At 39.4% G+C, this 19374-nt stretch overlaps 1 protein-coding gene across 5 annotated transcripts in view; it reads right to left on the reverse strand.

Annotated features, from left to right (window-relative positions):
- The window catches only part of lrp8 (low density lipoprotein receptor-related protein 8, apolipoprotein e receptor), a 405138-nt gene that overhangs the window by 71424 nt on the left and 314340 nt on the right, over positions 1-19374 (reverse strand). For all 5 annotated transcript variants that reach the window (XM_055164423.1, XM_055164422.1, XM_055164421.1 and 2 more), the window contains exons 10-11: positions 11292-11463; positions 172-396 (exon numbers count right to left, since the gene is read on the reverse strand). In XM_055164423.1, coding sequence (XP_055020398.1) covers positions 172-396; positions 11292-11463 — 397 coding nt within the window. The remainder of the gene's footprint in view (positions 1-171; positions 397-11291; positions 11464-19374) is intronic.

Genomic DNA, 19374 nt, shown 5'->3' on the forward strand with positions numbered 1-19374 from the left:
TATTTCCATCTTTCTTTAGCGTGGAAAAGCTCTTTTAAATTCTTTCTCCAATTCGTCTCTACAATCATTTGAGCGATACAACTTCTGTCATGTTTTAGTCATGGCCTGCCTTTCACACTCTACTTTTTCAAATCAAAACTCCACTTTCTCTTCACTCCTCTGCTCCCTCACCCGTGCTGGGGGTCGACGGCTATGGCCCTCGGCTCGCTCAGCTCTGTGGCGATCAGGACCCGCCTCTTTCGCCCGTCGACGGTTGCCACGGAGATGCTCTTGTTGCCGGAGTCGGTCCAGTAGATGTTCTTGTGGACCCAGTCGACGGCGAGGCCTTCCGGGGAGTGCAGCGAGTCGATCAGCGTCACCTGTTCGGATGATTCACTGGCTCTGTTGATGTACGCGCTGTGGACGGAGAGAAGGAGAGAAAGAAAGAGGGGGAAAGGAAGTGAGAAAGTGACACAGAAAGGAGGGAGAAAGAGACAGGGAGAGAGAGATTAAAACACAGAGAGGAAGAGAAAGGGAGGAAGAGAGGTGAAGAGAGAGGAGAGAGAAGGAGAGAGAGATTAAGACACAGAGAGGAAGAGAGAGAGGAAGACAGGAGAAGAGAGAAGGAGGGAGAGAGAGGAGAGAGAAAGAGACAGAGAGAGAGAAATTAAGACGCAGAGAGGAAGAGGGGAAAAGAGAGAGGGAGAGAGAGAGATTAAAACACAGAGAGGAAGAGAGAGAGAGAGAGAGAGGGAAGGAGCAAGAGAAGGAGAGAGATATTGACAGAGAGGAAGAGGAAGGGGGGAAGAGAGGTGAAGAGAGAGAGAGGAAGAGACAAAGAGAGAGATTAAGACACAGAGAGGAAGATAGAGGGAGGAAGAGAGGAGAGGAGATACAGTTGAAGAAAAGAGTGAAAAGGACAGACAGAGGGAGAGTGAGAGAGAGATTAAGACAGAGAATGATATATGGAGAGAGAGAGACAAGCGAGGAGAAGGGGAAGAGAGACACAGAGAGAGTTAGAAAGAGAGAAGGAAGGGAAAGAAGACGTGAGGGAAGGAGAGAAAAGGAGGAAGGATGGACAGAAAGAGGGAGTGAGGGAGGAAGAGAGAGGGAGAGGTACAGTGAAAGGAAAGAGTGAGAGTGAACGACAGAGGAGACAGAAAAAGAGGAGGGGAGAGGGGAAGGGAGTGTGCAAAAGATGGAGTAAGGGAGAGAGTGTGAGAGGGAGAGAAAGAGAAGGAGGGAGAGAGAGAAGGTTGTGAGAGAGGGAAGCAGAAAAAGAGAGAGAGAGAGAGGAGCATGTTAGACCTTGTGGTGGAAACATTTTCATACCAGGTGCAAAAAGTGACCTAGTTTCAAACAGGGGTTAAATAAACAGTTTAAACATGGTTCAAGTACTAAAGTTAAAGTACACTTTGTTTTCACACTTGTTGTGATGAAAAAAATGGAGAGAGAGAGAAAATACAAGCAAATTAATACTTAGAAAAGAAATAATAACATACCAAAAAGATAAATACAGAACACAGTGTACACAAGGAACACTGGGAGATTTTCAGACTCAACTAATTTAACTAAAGTCAGTTTAATAGTCAACATGCGGGCTGTCCTTCACAACAAAATATACTCAAAATTGGGAATATCCAAATTAATTAGTAATTTCTTTTTCTTTCTTTCCATATTTTATTTATTTTTTTCAATTTTAAACAAACACGATGCACGGGTTATAAATTCCGATTTAATCCATGTATCATTCTTTCATTAGTTTTTCAAAATAAAACCAAAAATAAGAAAATTAAAAAACAAAAATTTTCGTCATTATTTGTCTCCAAAACCAAAATGAAAAAAACAGATAATGATTCTTTTTTGTTTTGTTTTCGATTTTGTGTTTAAATGAATAATGGAAAAATAACGGCCGTTTCCCGTTTCTGTGACTTAAACTGCAATGCCGGACTTTTGTGACGCATATGGACTGAACCAGGACTTAACCAGGTCTAAACCAGGTCTAAACCAGGTCTAAACCAGGTCTAAACCAGGACTAAACCAGGACTAAACCAGGACTAAACCAGGTCTAAGCCAGGTTTAAAACAGGACTAAAGCAGGACTAAACCAGGACTAAACCAGGACTAAACCAGGACTAAACCCGGACTAATCTTGGACTTGAGAGAGAGAGGGAGAACCCTGAGCCCACAGAGCAGGGTGTCCGCAAAGCGTGATCGGGTGATGGCTGCACTTAGCCCTGTGTGGCGTGGAGCTCTGTGCCGGTCCTTTCTATGCGTGCGCACCTCAAGGACACGCAGTCCTGGTTTAGACCTGGTTTAGTTCTGGTTTAGTTCTGGTTTAGTCCTGGTTTAGTCCTCCTGCTTTAGTCCTGGTTTAGTCCTGGTTCAGTCCGTATGCCACGGCATCTTGATCAGTGTTTCTTCTGCTCAATAAATAATGTCTGTGAAGTGATGATGTATTTTTGACAGTAAAGTTGCATTTGTGAATTCATATTCATACTGAAGGCGTAAATCGTGCAATTTTAATTTCGTGTTTGTAATTCTTGATGTTGTAACTTTTCAATTCGTATTCTGATGGATAAAATATAGGACTCATTGGAGAGTTTACGGATGTTTATTTTATGTTCAACTACAGCCAAGTGTGCAGCGATTTCAATCCTATGCACACGAATATTTCTGAAAGCTTTCTTACTATATACATTTAAGTTTTGGAGACAAATAAAGAAGAAAATTGTAGTTTTTTTCAATTTTCTTATTTTTGGTTTTATTTTGAAAAACAAATGAACAAATGATACACAGATTAGGTTTCTATGCCATTTTCTATTTCTCTCCAAAGATTTCAACGTATAACCCTTTGACGTGCGCTGCATTTTTTCAGGTACACCACAGTTTCTCAGTAACAGCTGGCGGCTCCACTGAACACAACAGCCTGTCTTTCTGTATCAGCCCCTCACAAACACAACCTCTCCCTCTCCTCTCCTCTCCTTCCTCTCTTTCATCTCTCCCTCCATTTTGCATCTCTTTTCCCATTATGTGCTACTCGTAACATCTTACTCCCAACAAACAGAGCTTTAAAAGACGAATGCTGAAATATACCTGTTCTCGGTGTGATTAAACAGGAGGGGGTGCAGATGGAGAAGGTGCTTTTATTAAGAATAGTGCTTAAGCTGAGGTGGGGGGAGATGGATTAGCCAGGCAGAGAGGCAGATTGTGCAGTTAATTGGCTGTGTTAGCACTTGCCATCACAGACATGTTGCTCTATGGGGACAAAGCTGGTCTTTTGTTTCACAGTGATGCTAATTCAGGCTATTTCTCTAGTGTGGTTTAAGAACGGGCTGTCTATACTCATGATTAAAAAGTAAAATAATGGGTACGTTCCCTTGCGTTAGTCTTCTGTGCACTAATATACCACTACTATTTGCAAAGATGTAATTATTTTGTTTCAAAGTCGTTTTTTTTAGTCTGTTCATGGGTTTTAGAAAGATGAAAAAAGAATCCATTAACAACAAAAAGTAAATATTATAGCATTTTAATCCTCGAAATGCCACTGGATTGAATTGAACATGACAGATTGAAATGAGGATGACAAAGAGGGAGAGACATTCAGCATTTTCTTTTCTTTTTTTAATGGTACATACAACTGTAACTGATTATTGTCCAAAGCTGTGTTACTTGATGAAAACTGCACTATTTTAAGCCACTAAGCAATCTGAATCAAAAAATACATTAGTGTGGTGGTGATTTTGTGGCATATATGATTCCGTAATGAATAGGATGAGATGTACTTTGATGTTCTCTGCGCTAGAACATAAAGGCAGTGCTGCTACTGACAGAAAGGATTATCATTGTCAACCGTGATAATAAATGTAGCCTATGTTTGTAGATTTTATTTAATCTTCTATAACAGGGTGATCAGATTTTCAAAATTCAAAACTGGGACACATCTGGGTTGGGATGTCTGGTCTAAACAAAATGATGAAAAGAGCATGGAAGATTGTGCATTCTCGTGTCAGTCATAATCTGAGGGGCTTCAGATGCCGCATTTTTTTTTTTTTTTGCTTTATGGTCATTCGCAAACATGGTTTTCTGCTCCTCTTTACTATTGGTGGTGATCAGATTAGTCAAAAAATTGTCATAGTCCTGTTTTAGTCATGGTTTAGGGTTAGTTTAGTCCTGGTTTAGATCAAACTGGTCAAAAATAGGGACACCTGGGACATTTCTTGTAGCCTGATTCATCAGCCAGTTTCACTTCATGGAAACTGTCTGACCTTGCAGCACTGTGATTTGTTTGGTCAACGGTAGGCGGGCACTTTTTTATTTAACCAGTCACTGCTATTTGGTTGTGACGTACGTTAATGCCCCAGAACGGTCAGTGGTGTCCAAGTAATTGCCGGCACAACAGCAAACAAAGTCAGTGATGATTGTCGTTTCTGCGAGGTGAACTTGCGAATTAAAGGTGCAATAAACAATACGAAGTTTGTATTTGTTCCGGCTTTAAATCCTCGATCTCGGGAATCGTTGCCAACACAATCTCGACCACTTTGTTTACTGTTGTGCTGTACCACAAAAAGGACCCAGACAGGTACTTGAGTTTGACGTGATGGCTTCACAGCTCTTCGCAGATTGGCTGGTGCGTGGTCTACATCATCTGGGGTTCTTACAAACCATCTAGTGTATTCCAATTCCTGATCTAGTTGCTGGAGAGAAAACTGGGACAAATCACTGGTTTTGTATAAATCTGCTAGGACAGAGGACACAGGACTCAAAACTGGGACTGTCCCGGGTAAATAAGGATGTCTGGTCACCCTACGGTATAATCCCCATAGGTAGAAGATTTGTATTTATATTTTGTAGCTGATGTAAATCAACATTCACTGGGGGTGTGAAGCTAAACTGAAAGCACTGTTCTATTAAAAGCTCTCTTAATCACTGTTCGACTAAATCTGAGCTTTATTTTAACACAATTTAAACCAGAAAAAACTGGCTTAGGTGGAACTACAACAGGCGAGATGATTTGCGTGGTTACGAAAAGGCTACCACCCATAAAATTATAGTCACAAGAAAATCATACACCTAAACCGGACCATGAGCACTTGTACTGATCACAGGCTCCTGAAAGTGTTTTGTTTACATGCATTTTGTACTTTTTCTTAAGTGTTCAGACCTCAGAACTTTTTTCTTAACACTGTTTTCCGTCACCATGGTAACTGCTACATGTATCTCTAATGGAGTAATGTTTAGAACACCCCCCCAGCATGATTTCACTGCAAAGTATCAATATATTTGATTGTAGAAGTAATAAGAGCAGCCATCAGAACAGTTTAGTCCCAGTACTGGCTGCATAAATAATTATAAACGTCTCTGGAACATTATTTTTTACATTCCACTGTTCTGTAATTAATAACACAACTTAGTTCAATTCAGTCAACCGGTTAAGAAGTGCGTTATAAGAAAACAATGTTCTTTTTTTCTTGTGGGAGTCATTACTTCAAACCAACGGTCACCAGGAGAAGCCACCACAGATGACATAACCATTATTCACCGGCTCTGGGGCCAACGGAGATGGAGGGATGGAGCGAGAAAGATGGAGGGATGGAGGGCAGAATGAGGCAGAGACAGATGAGCCCAAACGAAGGGAACAGATTGCATCTTTAATTGAGTGTATTATTGTTTGCAGCGGACATCTTCATCATGGGGGAAGAGTTAACAAGTGGCTAACCGGCTGCATGTTAATCCCCATGTATGAGCAGGGAAGGCTGCAAGTGCATGATGGGAAGTTTACTGTCAAGGAAAGAGCGTGGAGGTCACCGTGACACTTAGAAAAGCACACGCAGTAGCCTATAATCAACTAAATTATAATACAGTAAATTTGTTGTAGGGTGACCAGTGTTTCAGAATAAAAAACTGGGACATCACTTTTTTATAGTGGTTAGTAATAATAAAACCGTAATACGAGTGTGTAATTATGGAAAATTGTTATGCAGAGACCAGAGGTGGGGGCTTGCAAGTAGTGAGTTGGACTTGACTCAGACTTGAGGCCTGTGACTTAAGACTCGATGCGTCTCCTAAAAATATATATGTTTTTAGAAAATACTTTTCTAGTTACAGTTGATCAGTGCGGTGCTGAATTTTACAGGAACGAACTGGAACATGTCCGTCCCACTTCTCTATTTATTACTTTGATTCTAACTGAAGTACTGTGAGATGGTATCCTCAAATGTACTACAGTAATATACAGTACAATACAGTAAAACAGAGGGAGCTACGTAGAACATGATCCTTCCATTTCAGTACAGACAAAATAACTGTTATTAATCACTTTTAAATCTTAAATCTTTCTGTTCTAACCGTAATGATTCACACTAAGATTTTGTCAAGACATTTATAAAGAAAAAAATGCATTTCTAACACTTATATAAATATGCCATGACTTTATAAGTACATTTTAGTTTTTTAAGCAGATTTTAAAAAAATATTTTACCTAAACAAATTACAATTTATGTCTCTCTTTACTGTTGGCAGGGATCAAATTGATCAAAAATAGGGACACCTGGGACATTTCTTTTATAAAAATGGGACAAATCACTGGTTTTGGAAAAATCAGCTGGGACAGGGGACACAGAGCTCAAAACTGGGACTGTCCCAGGTAAATAGGTACGTCTGGTGGCCACCCTAGTAATGCAAGTTGAATAACTAGGCATAATTTAAACATGTTATGGGCCTAATGCAGACAGAATAGGTCAAAGCACATCCTCCATGATCAGTGTTGGAGAGTAACAGATTACATGTACCGGAGTTATGTAATCAGAGTACAAATTATGAGTAACTGTATTCAGTTACAGTTACTGTTTCTGTGAGTGGTAATTGGATTACAGTTACTTTGTTGAAATAAATGGATTACATGGCGGTCACATTTTCATGTTTTGGGCTAAATCCCACATCTCCTTCCGTACTGCGTAAACATTGCCGGTCTACTGTGCGCCTCTAAACTAGAACTAAAACCAGGACTAAACCAGCTCTAAACTAAGACTAAAACCAGGTCTAAACCAGGACTAAAACCAGTACTAAAACCAGGACTAAACCAGGACCAAACTAGGTCTAAACCAGGACTAAAACCAGGACTAAAACCAGGACTAAAAAAGGACTAAACCAGGACCAAACTAGGTCTAAACCAGGACTAAAACCAGTACTAAACCAGGATCAAACTAGGTCTAAACCAGGACTAAAACTAGGTCTAAACCAGGACTAAACCAGGACTAAACTAGGTCTAAACCAGGACTAAAACCAGGTCTAAACTAGGTCTAAACCAGGACTAAAACCAGGACTAAAAAAGGACTAAACCAGGACCAAACTAGGTCTAAACCAGGACTAAAACCAGTACTAAACCAGGATCAAACTAGGTCTAAACCAGGACTAAAACTAGGTCTAAACCAGGACTAAACCAGGACTAAACTAGGAACTAAAACCAGGACAAAACATCTTATGTTAAGATATCCTAGTCTTTGCTACTTTACGGTAAACATTTGCTTATTGGCTCAACAGCCAATTTAAAGAGAACAAACAAGAATTTTCAGGATGTGGTCGCTGCATTCATGTAGCTTTAAAAAACATGACAATATCAAGTAATCGAAAGTATTCAGATTACGTTACTCACCTTAAGTAACTTCATGGATTACGTTACAAACTACATTTTGGGGTATGTAATCTGTAATCTGTAGGGGAATACATTTTAAAAGTAACCTTCCCAACACTGCCCATGATATTACAAGAGCCGTAAAACTAATTTCAGAGCAGTGAAATAGTACAGTAAGTCTGGTAAAGGGGTGTATGGACTTTAAAAACACAGTGGAGCTTCATGGATTACCAAAATACTAGTTTCTCAGGTAGACTAAATGGCCAGAGCTAAACCTTTCCAAATAGGAAGAGGGCATGAGGGCATTTCTGGCTCCATTGACTCCGGCTCCAATTCACTTCGAATTGGAAAAATGTTGCCACTCTCCTCGTACCTGTCGCTGTCAGGCTCCTCATTTTGGTTTTTAAAGTGTTCGTACTACCCCGCTCTACATGATCCTGGTGTTTTTATTTCGCTACTTTATCCGTAAATCAATTGCTATTCCTAATACGGACCTGGCTCCAAATTTGCTCCTATAACTGCTAGTCTTGTGACCTTCGTTTGACTGGAGCCGAACGATGTCACACTCCCTTAGTCCACTTCAGTCTATGGTTCCCCCCAACAAAATGTAATAGACTAATCCCTCAATTGGTTATTCTTCAAAAAGATTATGTACAAAATGATGAGCCGCTCCTACTCCAGCCACGTCACATCCTGGGAATCATGGCTTGAGGGTTGGGTCAAACGCAGTCATCAAATTCAAAGTAAGAAATTTCAGTCCAAGTTTATGTTCTCGAATAATCAGTTCTAACACCATAGCCACAAGAGACCTGAAAACCACTCTCTCATGTCCTTTACTAGTCCTTGTGCATGAATTGTTGCCACTAACATCTTTGGAGCAGATTTTTCAGACAGAAAAGAGAAGCAGAGTGGACCACCCCTGCACGGCCAGTCAGCTCTCATCCCAAAACACCAGCTAGTGATTTGCAAAGATAAAATGGTTTATAATTCGATCAAGACACCACGTAGGAGTTCTGCTTTGAGAACTGATACTTTGCACCGTTCACTGGGGTTGTGATGCTAACTGTAGGCTCTGCTCTGTCTGAATCTTTGTTAGACTTTAATCTGATCTTTATTTGAACACAATCAGACAGGAAAAAACTGACTCAACACCGAAACAGAACCCGAAAATGTGTTGTTTAAATTAATAAGTTCTATTCACGCTTACTTTACAAACCAGGAAGATGTTTGTAAAGATGCGAGTACAACTTCCGGAGGGCTCTGTTTGTGGTAAATAAGTCTGACAAAATCTAGGAAAAATGAGCAGTTTTCTTTATCTACATGTCACTGTAGCGTTCCGTTATGTTCAGCTAATCAACAATTACAAACAAAAATCAGTATTCAAAATTTTCCCACTGACACTTAACTCTGAGCGCACTGGGTACATGTGATTAGAAGAGATGAGGGCGCCACATTCTAGATGATTCCAAACAGCACATACGTATGCAGTCTTCATTTTACCTCTGATCGCATTTACTTCAATGGGTTTTATCACAGTCGGTCAGTAACTACACCAGAAGTTGTAATTGCATCTTTCCAAACGTCTTCCTGGTTTGTGACGTAAAATTAACAGAGCCTATTTTGTATTTTTTCTTCAGTTTTCAGACTATGTTAAAACTTTTTGGACAGCGTTTGCCAATGTGTGCCCTGCATCTACTTGGTAACTGCTGAACACTCTACCACAGACATACTGCATGTATAATACCTTCACTCTGATGTCACTGCAAAGCATCAATGCACTAGCCAGGCTGGAGCCACTCAGTTTCATTTCTCTCCAGCGACTAGGTCAGGAATCAGAATACACTAGATGGTTTACTATGGATGTAACAATAACCGAAATATTGTGATATTGCATCATCAAAGTTCTCAGAATAATATCACAATAAATCGAATTACAAGTCTCTTTGCTTAAATTAAGAGCTATGGTGCAGCAATAGCTAAAAAAAGACAGAGGGAACTACATAGACCATGATCCTTTGCTGCATTTCAGTGCAGACTACAAGAAGAAATAACAGTTCCAAGCACTTTTAAGTTGTAGTTCTTTGGATTAAGTCTTGTCAAGACATTTTAAGAGGAAAAAGTAGCAGATTCAATTTTGTTAACCTCCACAAAATATTGCAATAAATATCATGCCGTGAGATGTTTGTCATGAAAATATCGTATTGAGAGATTTGGATATTTTACATCTCTAATCGTGAGCCTTCCCACCATATCATGAGCTTTCCCACGATACTGCAATAAATACCGCACCGTGAAGTTCATACCGTGACAATATCGTATCGTGAGACTTGGATATCGTTACACCCCTACTGTTTGCAAGAACCCCAGAAGTTGTAGACCTCACACTGGCCAATCAGCGGAGATTTGTGAAGCCGGCAATTACTTGATACCACTGAGTGTTCCGGTGAATTACATATGTCACGACCAAATAACAGCAATGGGTTTAAAAAAAAATAAAAAAGTACCCGCCTACCGTCAAGCAAGCGAATCCTAATGCTGCAAGGTCAGGCGGTTTCCACGAAATGAAACCAGCTGATGTATCACACTATTAATGCACTTCCTGAGGGGGGAAAAGTTAATTTACTAACTTCTAAGAAAAAAGTTTGGTACTTTAGACTTAACATTCACAGCACGCTAATTGAGACCACCAACTCCATTTGTCCTTCCTCTGTCACCGTCCCTCCAGCTCCATCCGTCTGTGTTCATGCAAAGTTGCGTATGCGTGCAGATGAGCGATGATTGTGATTACTGATGCGGTAAAACTCTGTAGCATATGGCCTCAGATGTAATGACTCAAACCCCTCCCAGTGCCTGTTATCTAACCGGCTAACACACGCCCATACACGATCTCTATATAAGCGGATGTGTGAAGGACAAACTTGGCCACGTTTTCCCTGTCAAAGTGATGCCACAGGCCCGCAGGTGGGGGACAGGTAGGGGAGATAAGATAGATGTCCAAAAGGGGGAGTGACAGACATAGGGAGTGTATTGGGAGGATGCTGTTAGTCCTTCAAAAGTCCTGATCCGTGCACTTACACACTCCATTAACCCAGAGCGGGGGGCTTTTTATAACCAGTTTGTAAAAATAACAATGGACTGAATGAGTGCAGTGAGAAAGTGGACATGAAAAATGATACCACAGTGCTTCAGAAGAATAAGCATGTAAAAATACGCTGTTCACAGTGATCTAATATAGTGGGCAGAAAGATTTAAAAGGAGAACAACAATTTATGTTCAGATCTATGTTCTTAATTTGATTCACAAACAAAAATAAACTACTACTGCAACTAAAATTCCAGCTAAAACCATATGATTTTGACACTTAATATGTTTGGGTCTGGAGTCATATCTTGTCTGACCAATTTCCAATGGCCGTGATTGACAGGCAGATTAACCAATCAGAGAACCACATAGTTTGTTGATGTCAAAACAGAATTTTTTGAGTAATACAATGGAGGAGAAACAGTATATTTCTGTAGAATTAACAAGAGAAGCATTAAACACGTATGTTTCTGAGGTAAAAAAGTTCTAGTTTTTGTTCTGAATAAATGACGATCATTTGACGAGTATTGCCATAACTTAAAACCCATGAATACACACATGAATATATGTATGCATTCTATTATATTTCTGTTTCTTACCTGTAGATCTTGCGGTGGTAGAGGTCACACCAGAACATCTTGTTGGAGGCCACGTCCACGTCCAGAGCCACAGCATTCTTCAGTGTGGGCACCACCTGAGAATACTCGCTCTTCAGAAGGTCAATGCGTCGGATCTCATGACGGTTAGTGAACATCAGGTACGGACTTTTACCTACACAAGAAGACACAAAGTACAGTAGAGTTAGCTATTTAAATCTAATATTATTCACAAACTGACAAACAAGACATGTGACCTTCTTAAGCTTGGACGCTGTGGAGGAACATTGGAGAAAAATACTTAATGCATGTTCAGGGCGTCCGCTGTGCCTTGTTTCCCCGATCGAGAAGTGGCTTTAGTGTATTTTTTACATAAAACCCATCAGAAAAGGCTATCGGCATATATATATATTTATGCTCCACTAATGATTCTTTGTACATGTGATTGTTATGGTGTTTGTGGCTCTCGGGTCTTAGTGCCTGATTGTTTGATGTGGTGTGTCCAATGCCAAAAGTTGAGCTTTTCCAGCACCAGACGCCGGACACCCTGGACACACATCCAGAGCATAAGACACCTGAACACTAAAGACAAGCAATGTCAACACCAGATTCTTGCAGCTTTGCAAAAAACGCAAGACGCCCTAGACGACTGAGACGATGGAGGGATTACACCAGCACTAGAGAGTATAGCACAATGACAGTGGAGATAGTTTGACTGATAGATCACGCTGATATTTGCACTTTTAGCATATGGCTTATTGGCTTTACATCTTCTGCACAGGCTGATATTTTGTTTTTTTATACGACTTGCTCTCTAAAATTACCCATGAAGCTTTATTTGAACACTGGAGTACAACAAGATAACAGCATTAATGTGACTGCACAGCTCTGTTTAAGGATTGAGGTAAGAAAAAAAAGTCATGCAGAGTTTTTAGTTTTATTTAGTTAAATTACATAATTTAAGAAAAATAATCAATATCAGGCCTATATATCGGCCCAAAAATATCGACAGAGATCATTAGCCAATGATTGATTTGGATTCAACACAATCAGTATCGGCATCGGCCATGAGAAAACCCATATCTGTCGATCTCTAACTGATAGACCACTACACCTCTAATATAATAATAACAAGTATCCTGTTTTCAAGGACACAAGCAGCATGTTTCTACAAATTGCATCATAAAATAATAGGACAACTGCGCAATGAATACGCAATACTTAAGATTAAAAAGAAGATCAACAGAAATACATAAATCATAGAATACAGCACTAATGACGAGACTAATGTAGCGTCTTTGCTACGCCATCATTGGGGTTTGAAACAGCCCAAAATGAGACCTGATCAAGAGGTTCTATTTTTACTCAGCAGACAGCAGCAGCTGAGAGCACTGTTCCAGGTGAGAGTCCTGTTCAGAGCAGAGGTACACAGGGCGGGTTATGGAGCACAGGGGAACCATGAGTCAGAAATATGAAGCTCTTTATGTAGTCCACAAGGTCACACTAGTGTAAGGGGAGAAGTGAAGTGAAAGAAAGCAGGCTAACACAAACACTAATAGATACAATAGCCATAACTGACCTAATGCAGTATTCTTATATACTTTATTTTACATCTTTTTTTTTTTTTCAGGAAGCTCAAAATCATTTTACATAGTGTGGAATTCTTGTAGACATAACTGCCTCAACTGAATCCAAGAAAACAAATGTAACTAATGTAAACATCCTCTGACTAAAGTTAAAGGGGCACTACACAACTTTTCTAGTGATGACCCACCAGCTGCTTGTCTCCATAGAGATGTGTTGACTTTAATGCAATGTTCGACAGTATGGCATATAGAAAACTTATCAATCTCCACGAGAACCACCCCCACAAAAAAGGAGAAAAGGTGAGAGAAAAACAACAGTTACTCGTACTTTATCTTAGTATTAAATAATGAATGTTTTATTGTGATTGTAAGGATAGATAAATATGTATGTACTTTATTTACTCTGATTACATAAAGGATAAAACACTACTCCAATGTCACATACAGACGGTTACCAGGACTAATACTGTTTCTGTTTACGTTGTCCTTGTGTTCTTTTTATGTGGTGGGGAGTCAGAGATGAATTTGAACCTTGGTAGACAATGAAGATATTCCATTCTAAAATGAATATGCTTCAAGGAAAGTAGAACGCAAAAATAGACACATGTACTGCTACTACTACTGCTGCTGTTTCTACTACTACTGCTGCTGTTACTACTATTACTACTACTAATGACTACTACTGCTGCTGCTACGACTAGTGCTACTACTACTGCTACTGCTGCTACTACTATTACTATGACTACTACTGCAACTGCTACTACTACTTCCTGTGCCTCTACTGCTCTGCTACAACTACAAAGTACATCTGTGACATGTTAGTGTATGAACCATCTACTCTGAGGACTACCGGCCTCCTGCTGGTGCAGAGTGACTAAACTACTCAGGTTCTGCAGCTACTGGAAACTGAACTGAGACACTGTACTAAATCCAGACTACTGTTTACTGTGCATATAACTGTTTCTACAATTTATGTCTCTCTATCTTCATTATGATTTTAATGTATTTCTATTCTAAAGCACTTTGAATTACTACGAATTGTGCTACTAAACTTGCCTGCTTGCTACTGCTGCTACTACTACTACTGCAGCTGCTACTACTACTGCTGCCACAGCTACTGCTGCTACTACTACTACTTCTACTGCCACAACTACTACTACTTCTCCTGCTACAGCTACTGCTGCTGATGCTGCTGCTGCTACTACTACAGCTACTACTACTACTACTGCTGCTACTGCTGCTACTACTACTACTACTGCTGCTGCTACTACTACTACTGCTGCTGCTGCTGCTACTACTACTACTACTACTACTACTGCTGCTACTACTACTACTACTGCTGCTACTACTACTGCTGCTACTACTGCTGCTACTACTACTACTGCTGCTGCTACTACTACTGCTGCTACTGCTACTACTACTACTGCTGCTGCTACTACTACTACTACTACTACTACTGCTGCTACTGCTACTACTACTGCTGCTACTGCTGCTACTACTGCTGCTGCTGCTGCTACTACTACTACTACTACTACTACTGCTGCTGCTACTCCTACTACTACTACTGCTGCTACTACTACTACTGCTGCTGCTACTGCTACCGCTGCTGCTGCTGCTACTACTGCTACTGCTGCTACTGCTACTACTGCTACTACTACTACTACTACTACTACTGTTGGTGCTACTACTGCTGCTATTACTACTACTATTACTACTACTACTACTACTGTGTACATTCGTATTAGTGCTATGTTCTTGCCTTGTCCATCACGTCACTCTGCACTGTTAACTACAACATACTCACAACACCACTCAATCTCGAGAAGTGCGTTGTTGTGTTTTGTGTTTGTGTGTGTGCAGGGGTGTGTGTGCGAGCGTGTGTGTGTGTGTGTGTGTGTGTGCGTGTGCAGTTTCACACCTCCAGGTCCTCTCAGGCTGGCCTTACCTTTCCTTAGCTGACTGCACAGGGACAAATAAATCTGACATTCTCACATGTGTTTGGTGCACAGTCATTTTGCTCTGACTACAAAGCTCTGTGCCCACCTCCTCCTCCTCCAGCTGGGACAGGGAAGGCACAGGGGGAGAGTGATGGATGAAGCAGAGGATGCAGTGAAATGAGGAGAGGGGTAATTAAGGAAAGGTATTAAAAGAATATGAGACAGCAGAGGATACAGGACGTGGTGGTTGGAGGTAAATGCACATTGTACTTTCATATTCTACAGTAGGCCAATTGAGACATTAAGCTGTAATGGAAAACTGCTAAAAATAACACTGTGGACTATGGATATCAAGATTATTAAGTTAGTCAATAATAAGGATCATTCATGGTCACCATAAGAACTACAAAATGACCAGAGTGACAAGAATTGTGAATAATAGTCATAATGAAGATGCCAGTATAAATAAGTTTCAGATGACATCACACATTATACAGGCCAAATCATTTTTAATACAGATGGGGGGCAAGTAAAACGAATTATTGTTCAACTATTAAGGATGTAACCATAACCAAAATGTTGTGATATTGTATCGGACCATAACAATATATCAAATTACAAGTCACTTTGCTCAAATTAAGAGTTATGGTGCAGATACAGCTCAAAAAAATAAAGACAGCAGGAACTACATAGACCATGATCCTTTGCTCCATTTCAGTGCAGACTACAAAAATAAAGTCTTGTCAAGGCATTTTCAGAGGAAAAAGTAGTATATTAATAGTTTTGTTAGCCTCCACAGAATATCACAATAAATACTGAACTGTGAGATGTATATCGTGAAAATATTGTACCGAGAGATTTGGATATTGTTATATCCCTAATCGTGAGCCTCCTCGCCATATCGTGAGCTTTTCCACGATATCGCAATAAATATCATACAGTGAGGTTCATACCGTGACACTTGGATATCGTTACACCTCTATCAACTACAGATTTTCATGGTCTTGGGTCTGCTCGCTAATAGAAATGATCAGGTTCCATATTTGGGAATGTACTTTTCTGGTATTTCATGACAAAGTACAATGTAATCAACAGAAAAAACTGGCTCTCCCCCCTCACCATCTGAGAGTAAGACACCATCACACTCTACAATCTGAAAACCACCAATAGGCTAATAATCTTTTATACAGACACGGCTTTTGTTGTAATACAGTGAGTTCTTGGGTCTGGTCACTGTTACTAATGATTAGATTCAACATTTATGCATTCACCTTTTGAATATTTCATAGCAAAGTCCAATGTAAATAATAGGAAAAACTAGCCCTTGCTCCCACCTGAGTGTATGATATGATCATCATATTCTAGAATCTGAAAACTGCCCATTGTGCCATCTCCAGTATATATATATATGACTAAAATTGCAAAAGTAATGAAAAAGTCCTATATATCAGTATGGTAATATACTGTATAAGGTATGTCATATGAGATTGTGATAGGGTGAGAGAGTGGTAGAGCTCTCATGGTTATGTTGTCGTTGAAAACTAGACTAGATTACTTTTAGGATTCAGTTAAAGGGTCAATATTACACCATTTTCTGATTCAATGATGGTTCCTCATCAAAAACACACCCGGAGTTGTGTTTTGTTTCAAGTCAAGTTTAACACACAAACCCTACATATTTAAGCTATGTTCTTCTCTCATACAGAAAATACTGTTCCACCTTGTGATGTCATTGTAATACAGGAAGTGCTCCATACACCTTCACCAGAATATTTTGGATTAGTTTAGTCCTGGAATGGCCAGTCTCACTGATGTAAAGATAAAAGGTAGTTTCAAATTAACTTGAAAACTACTACTTAATGACATCACAAGGTGGAACACAGCATTTTGAGCCTTCGAGATGTAGACAGACTAATAAAGGGCTACTCAAACGTAGGAATGAAACAAAACACAATTCTGAGTATGTTGTTGATGAGGTAACCACTGAACAACATAATAACATAAAGTACATAAAGAACCTTAATCAGCATTAGGCATTTGGTTGCATTTTACATACCATAGTTTTTAATTTAACCCTAAAACCTTCATGCTGAATGTTGCTATGCTTATCGGACACCCAAAAATAGAAAACCGTAGTTCCACTAGTCGAATTAAAAACTACTTGATGCTATAAATATAGAAAATGTACTTCTCTTTTGGGAGAAATAAGCAAGATAAGAACATAATTTAAATGTACACAAACATAACATCTTCCTTTTAGTATTCCACTATAAACACTGAAGTTCTTAAATCCACTTAGTCCACTGATATCAGCTTCCCCCTTGATACCATTACCATCCTCACAGGCAGGATGACACTCTAGAATAAGGACACATATAATCTAACTGTCCAACTTTTTTTTTTTTTTTTACCAATTCCCCTGATTCATCTTTACAAGACAAATCTCTACTTAAAAGGCTGAGTCATGCTACTTAACTTCTTAAGGCTTGGCGATTTGAGAAAAAGTACTATATTATCTTAACTTGTCAATTCCAGCAGAGTAACAGTCAGCTCCCTTAACAGGAAGTCAGTGCCGGAGATATATCTGAATCTCTGTTGCCAGTTTGGGGCTGCCTCTTGCGCCCCAGGCTAATTAAGATAATGCGTTTGGTAAGATTAATATTATCAGGGGAATGCTGTCGGGCAATAGAAGAGATTTCCGAAGAAGTTTATGTTCACTTCACGCTGGGGGCACAGCATGTTTGTCTATGGAGAACTGTACAGCAGTTACATGGTGACACGATGCACACACTGGCAAACACAGCCTGAGAAGTTTTAAGTACTCATGGATTTAAACAGCATTTTTGCGGAGCTTGTGATCTATGCAATCATTGAAAACAGATATCTAGTTTTTATTGTAATGTTATTTGACAGGGACACGTTAAAGCACACAGATGAGCTCACCTGTTGTAGTTCTTTATTACGTTAAAACAGCTCAGATTAAAAACTTGACTAACAGAGCTTTAGACAGAGCAGTGCCTCAGGTTAGCTTTGCCCAAAAGGAAATGTTGATGACCTCCAATGTAAAGTATCAATAGTGAGGATTAGCCTGTCACAATAAATACTATACTGATGTATCCTTCAGTAAATGACAGATGGAACAGAACATTTAGGTAGTCAATACTGTATTTATCGTTGGGTAAAGGGGATTTAATTTTTTTATTTTTCTGTATTATGATTAGATTTGAGCTGAAGAAGGTTGAATAAATAACTTCTATGACTTATTATTAGGGGTGTAACGGTACATGTATTCGTGATGAATCATTTCGGTATGGGATGTTCGGTTCAGTGTGTGGAGTGTGAGTTTGAGTTTACATTCCGCCACTACATGTGCAGCGACACGGAAGACTTGGCAGTGTTTCCTGCAGCGCTTTATAATTAGGGAGGCCGCCTTGACAACAATTGCCCCCGCCTTGACTACGTCCCTCCGAACCATGTGAATCCTCGAAAATCTGCGATCGTTGCACCCTGGTCCTCACTTTCTCCTATCACCGAACCTCCGCTGTTCCTCACCAAAGTGTATTTTCAACTGCTGGGGAAACTGTAACTGCAGCAGATCTGCACGTATGGCAGACAATTTGGACAAGTTGGTTTTTCTGGCCAAAAATATGAAGACTGAGTAAAACTTTGTGCTGGAACTGTTAATGCTGTGCTTTACTTTTTGAAAAGTTTTGTTTACTGTTAACAAAAAATTATTTTTTTTATAATAGTTCATACATTTGTTGTTTATTTGAGAATATTTTATTTAACTTATTAGTATTACCAAGCTGCATTTTACATTTATTTTATTTTTTCATTTGTATAATGTTAAAACAAATGGTTGCTTTAATAAACACACAAATGGTTTTGCATTATGTTCCCATACTGTGCTAAAAACGAACCGAACTGTGACCTCAAAACCGAGGTACGTACTGAACCATGATTTTTGTGTACTGTTACACCCTTATAAATGACAGATGAACTGTACATTTAGGTAGTCAATACTGTATTAATTGTTAGGTAATGGGGATTTCTTCTGTATTATGATTAGATTTGAGCTGAAGAAGCTTGAATAAATAACTTCTATGACTTATTATAGATGTAAACTACTTATGGAAATACTAGATTACAGAACTACTAAAGTGTTAAATTCTGCTATAGTTATTACTGCTAATTTATTAACCATATTGTAAATCAATTCAGGATATTTTTGGAAGTCATAATACTGCTTTAAGGTTATGACATTCTCTAGATAACGTACTATAGTTTTTATGATTGTTTATTATCTCGATTCCCAATATACATCACTTCAGAATGACAGGCCCAAGTGAGGGAGCGTGCAAAAAAACCTAGAAAAATGTCAAAAACAAAAAGTTCAAAGTTTGATAACAGGTATGGGGTTATGTCTGCAGCAAAATTGACAGTCTGGATGTATAACATGAAATGATAATGAGAACGATGCAACAGCAGAGGCAAAGTCAAGGCCTGTCAGTTTGGGGAGGTCATGCCAAAATTATTAGGTAGAAATGATTGCGTTGCCAGCAT

This window comes from Boleophthalmus pectinirostris, unplaced genomic scaffold (genome assembly GCF_026225935.1).
Source record: "Boleophthalmus pectinirostris isolate CB_2022bp ecotype Guang Dong unplaced genomic scaffold, ASM2622593v1 HiC_scaffold_7, whole genome shotgun sequence".
NCBI classification, from domain to species: Eukaryota; Metazoa; Chordata; class Actinopteri; order Gobiiformes; family Gobiidae; genus Boleophthalmus; species Boleophthalmus pectinirostris.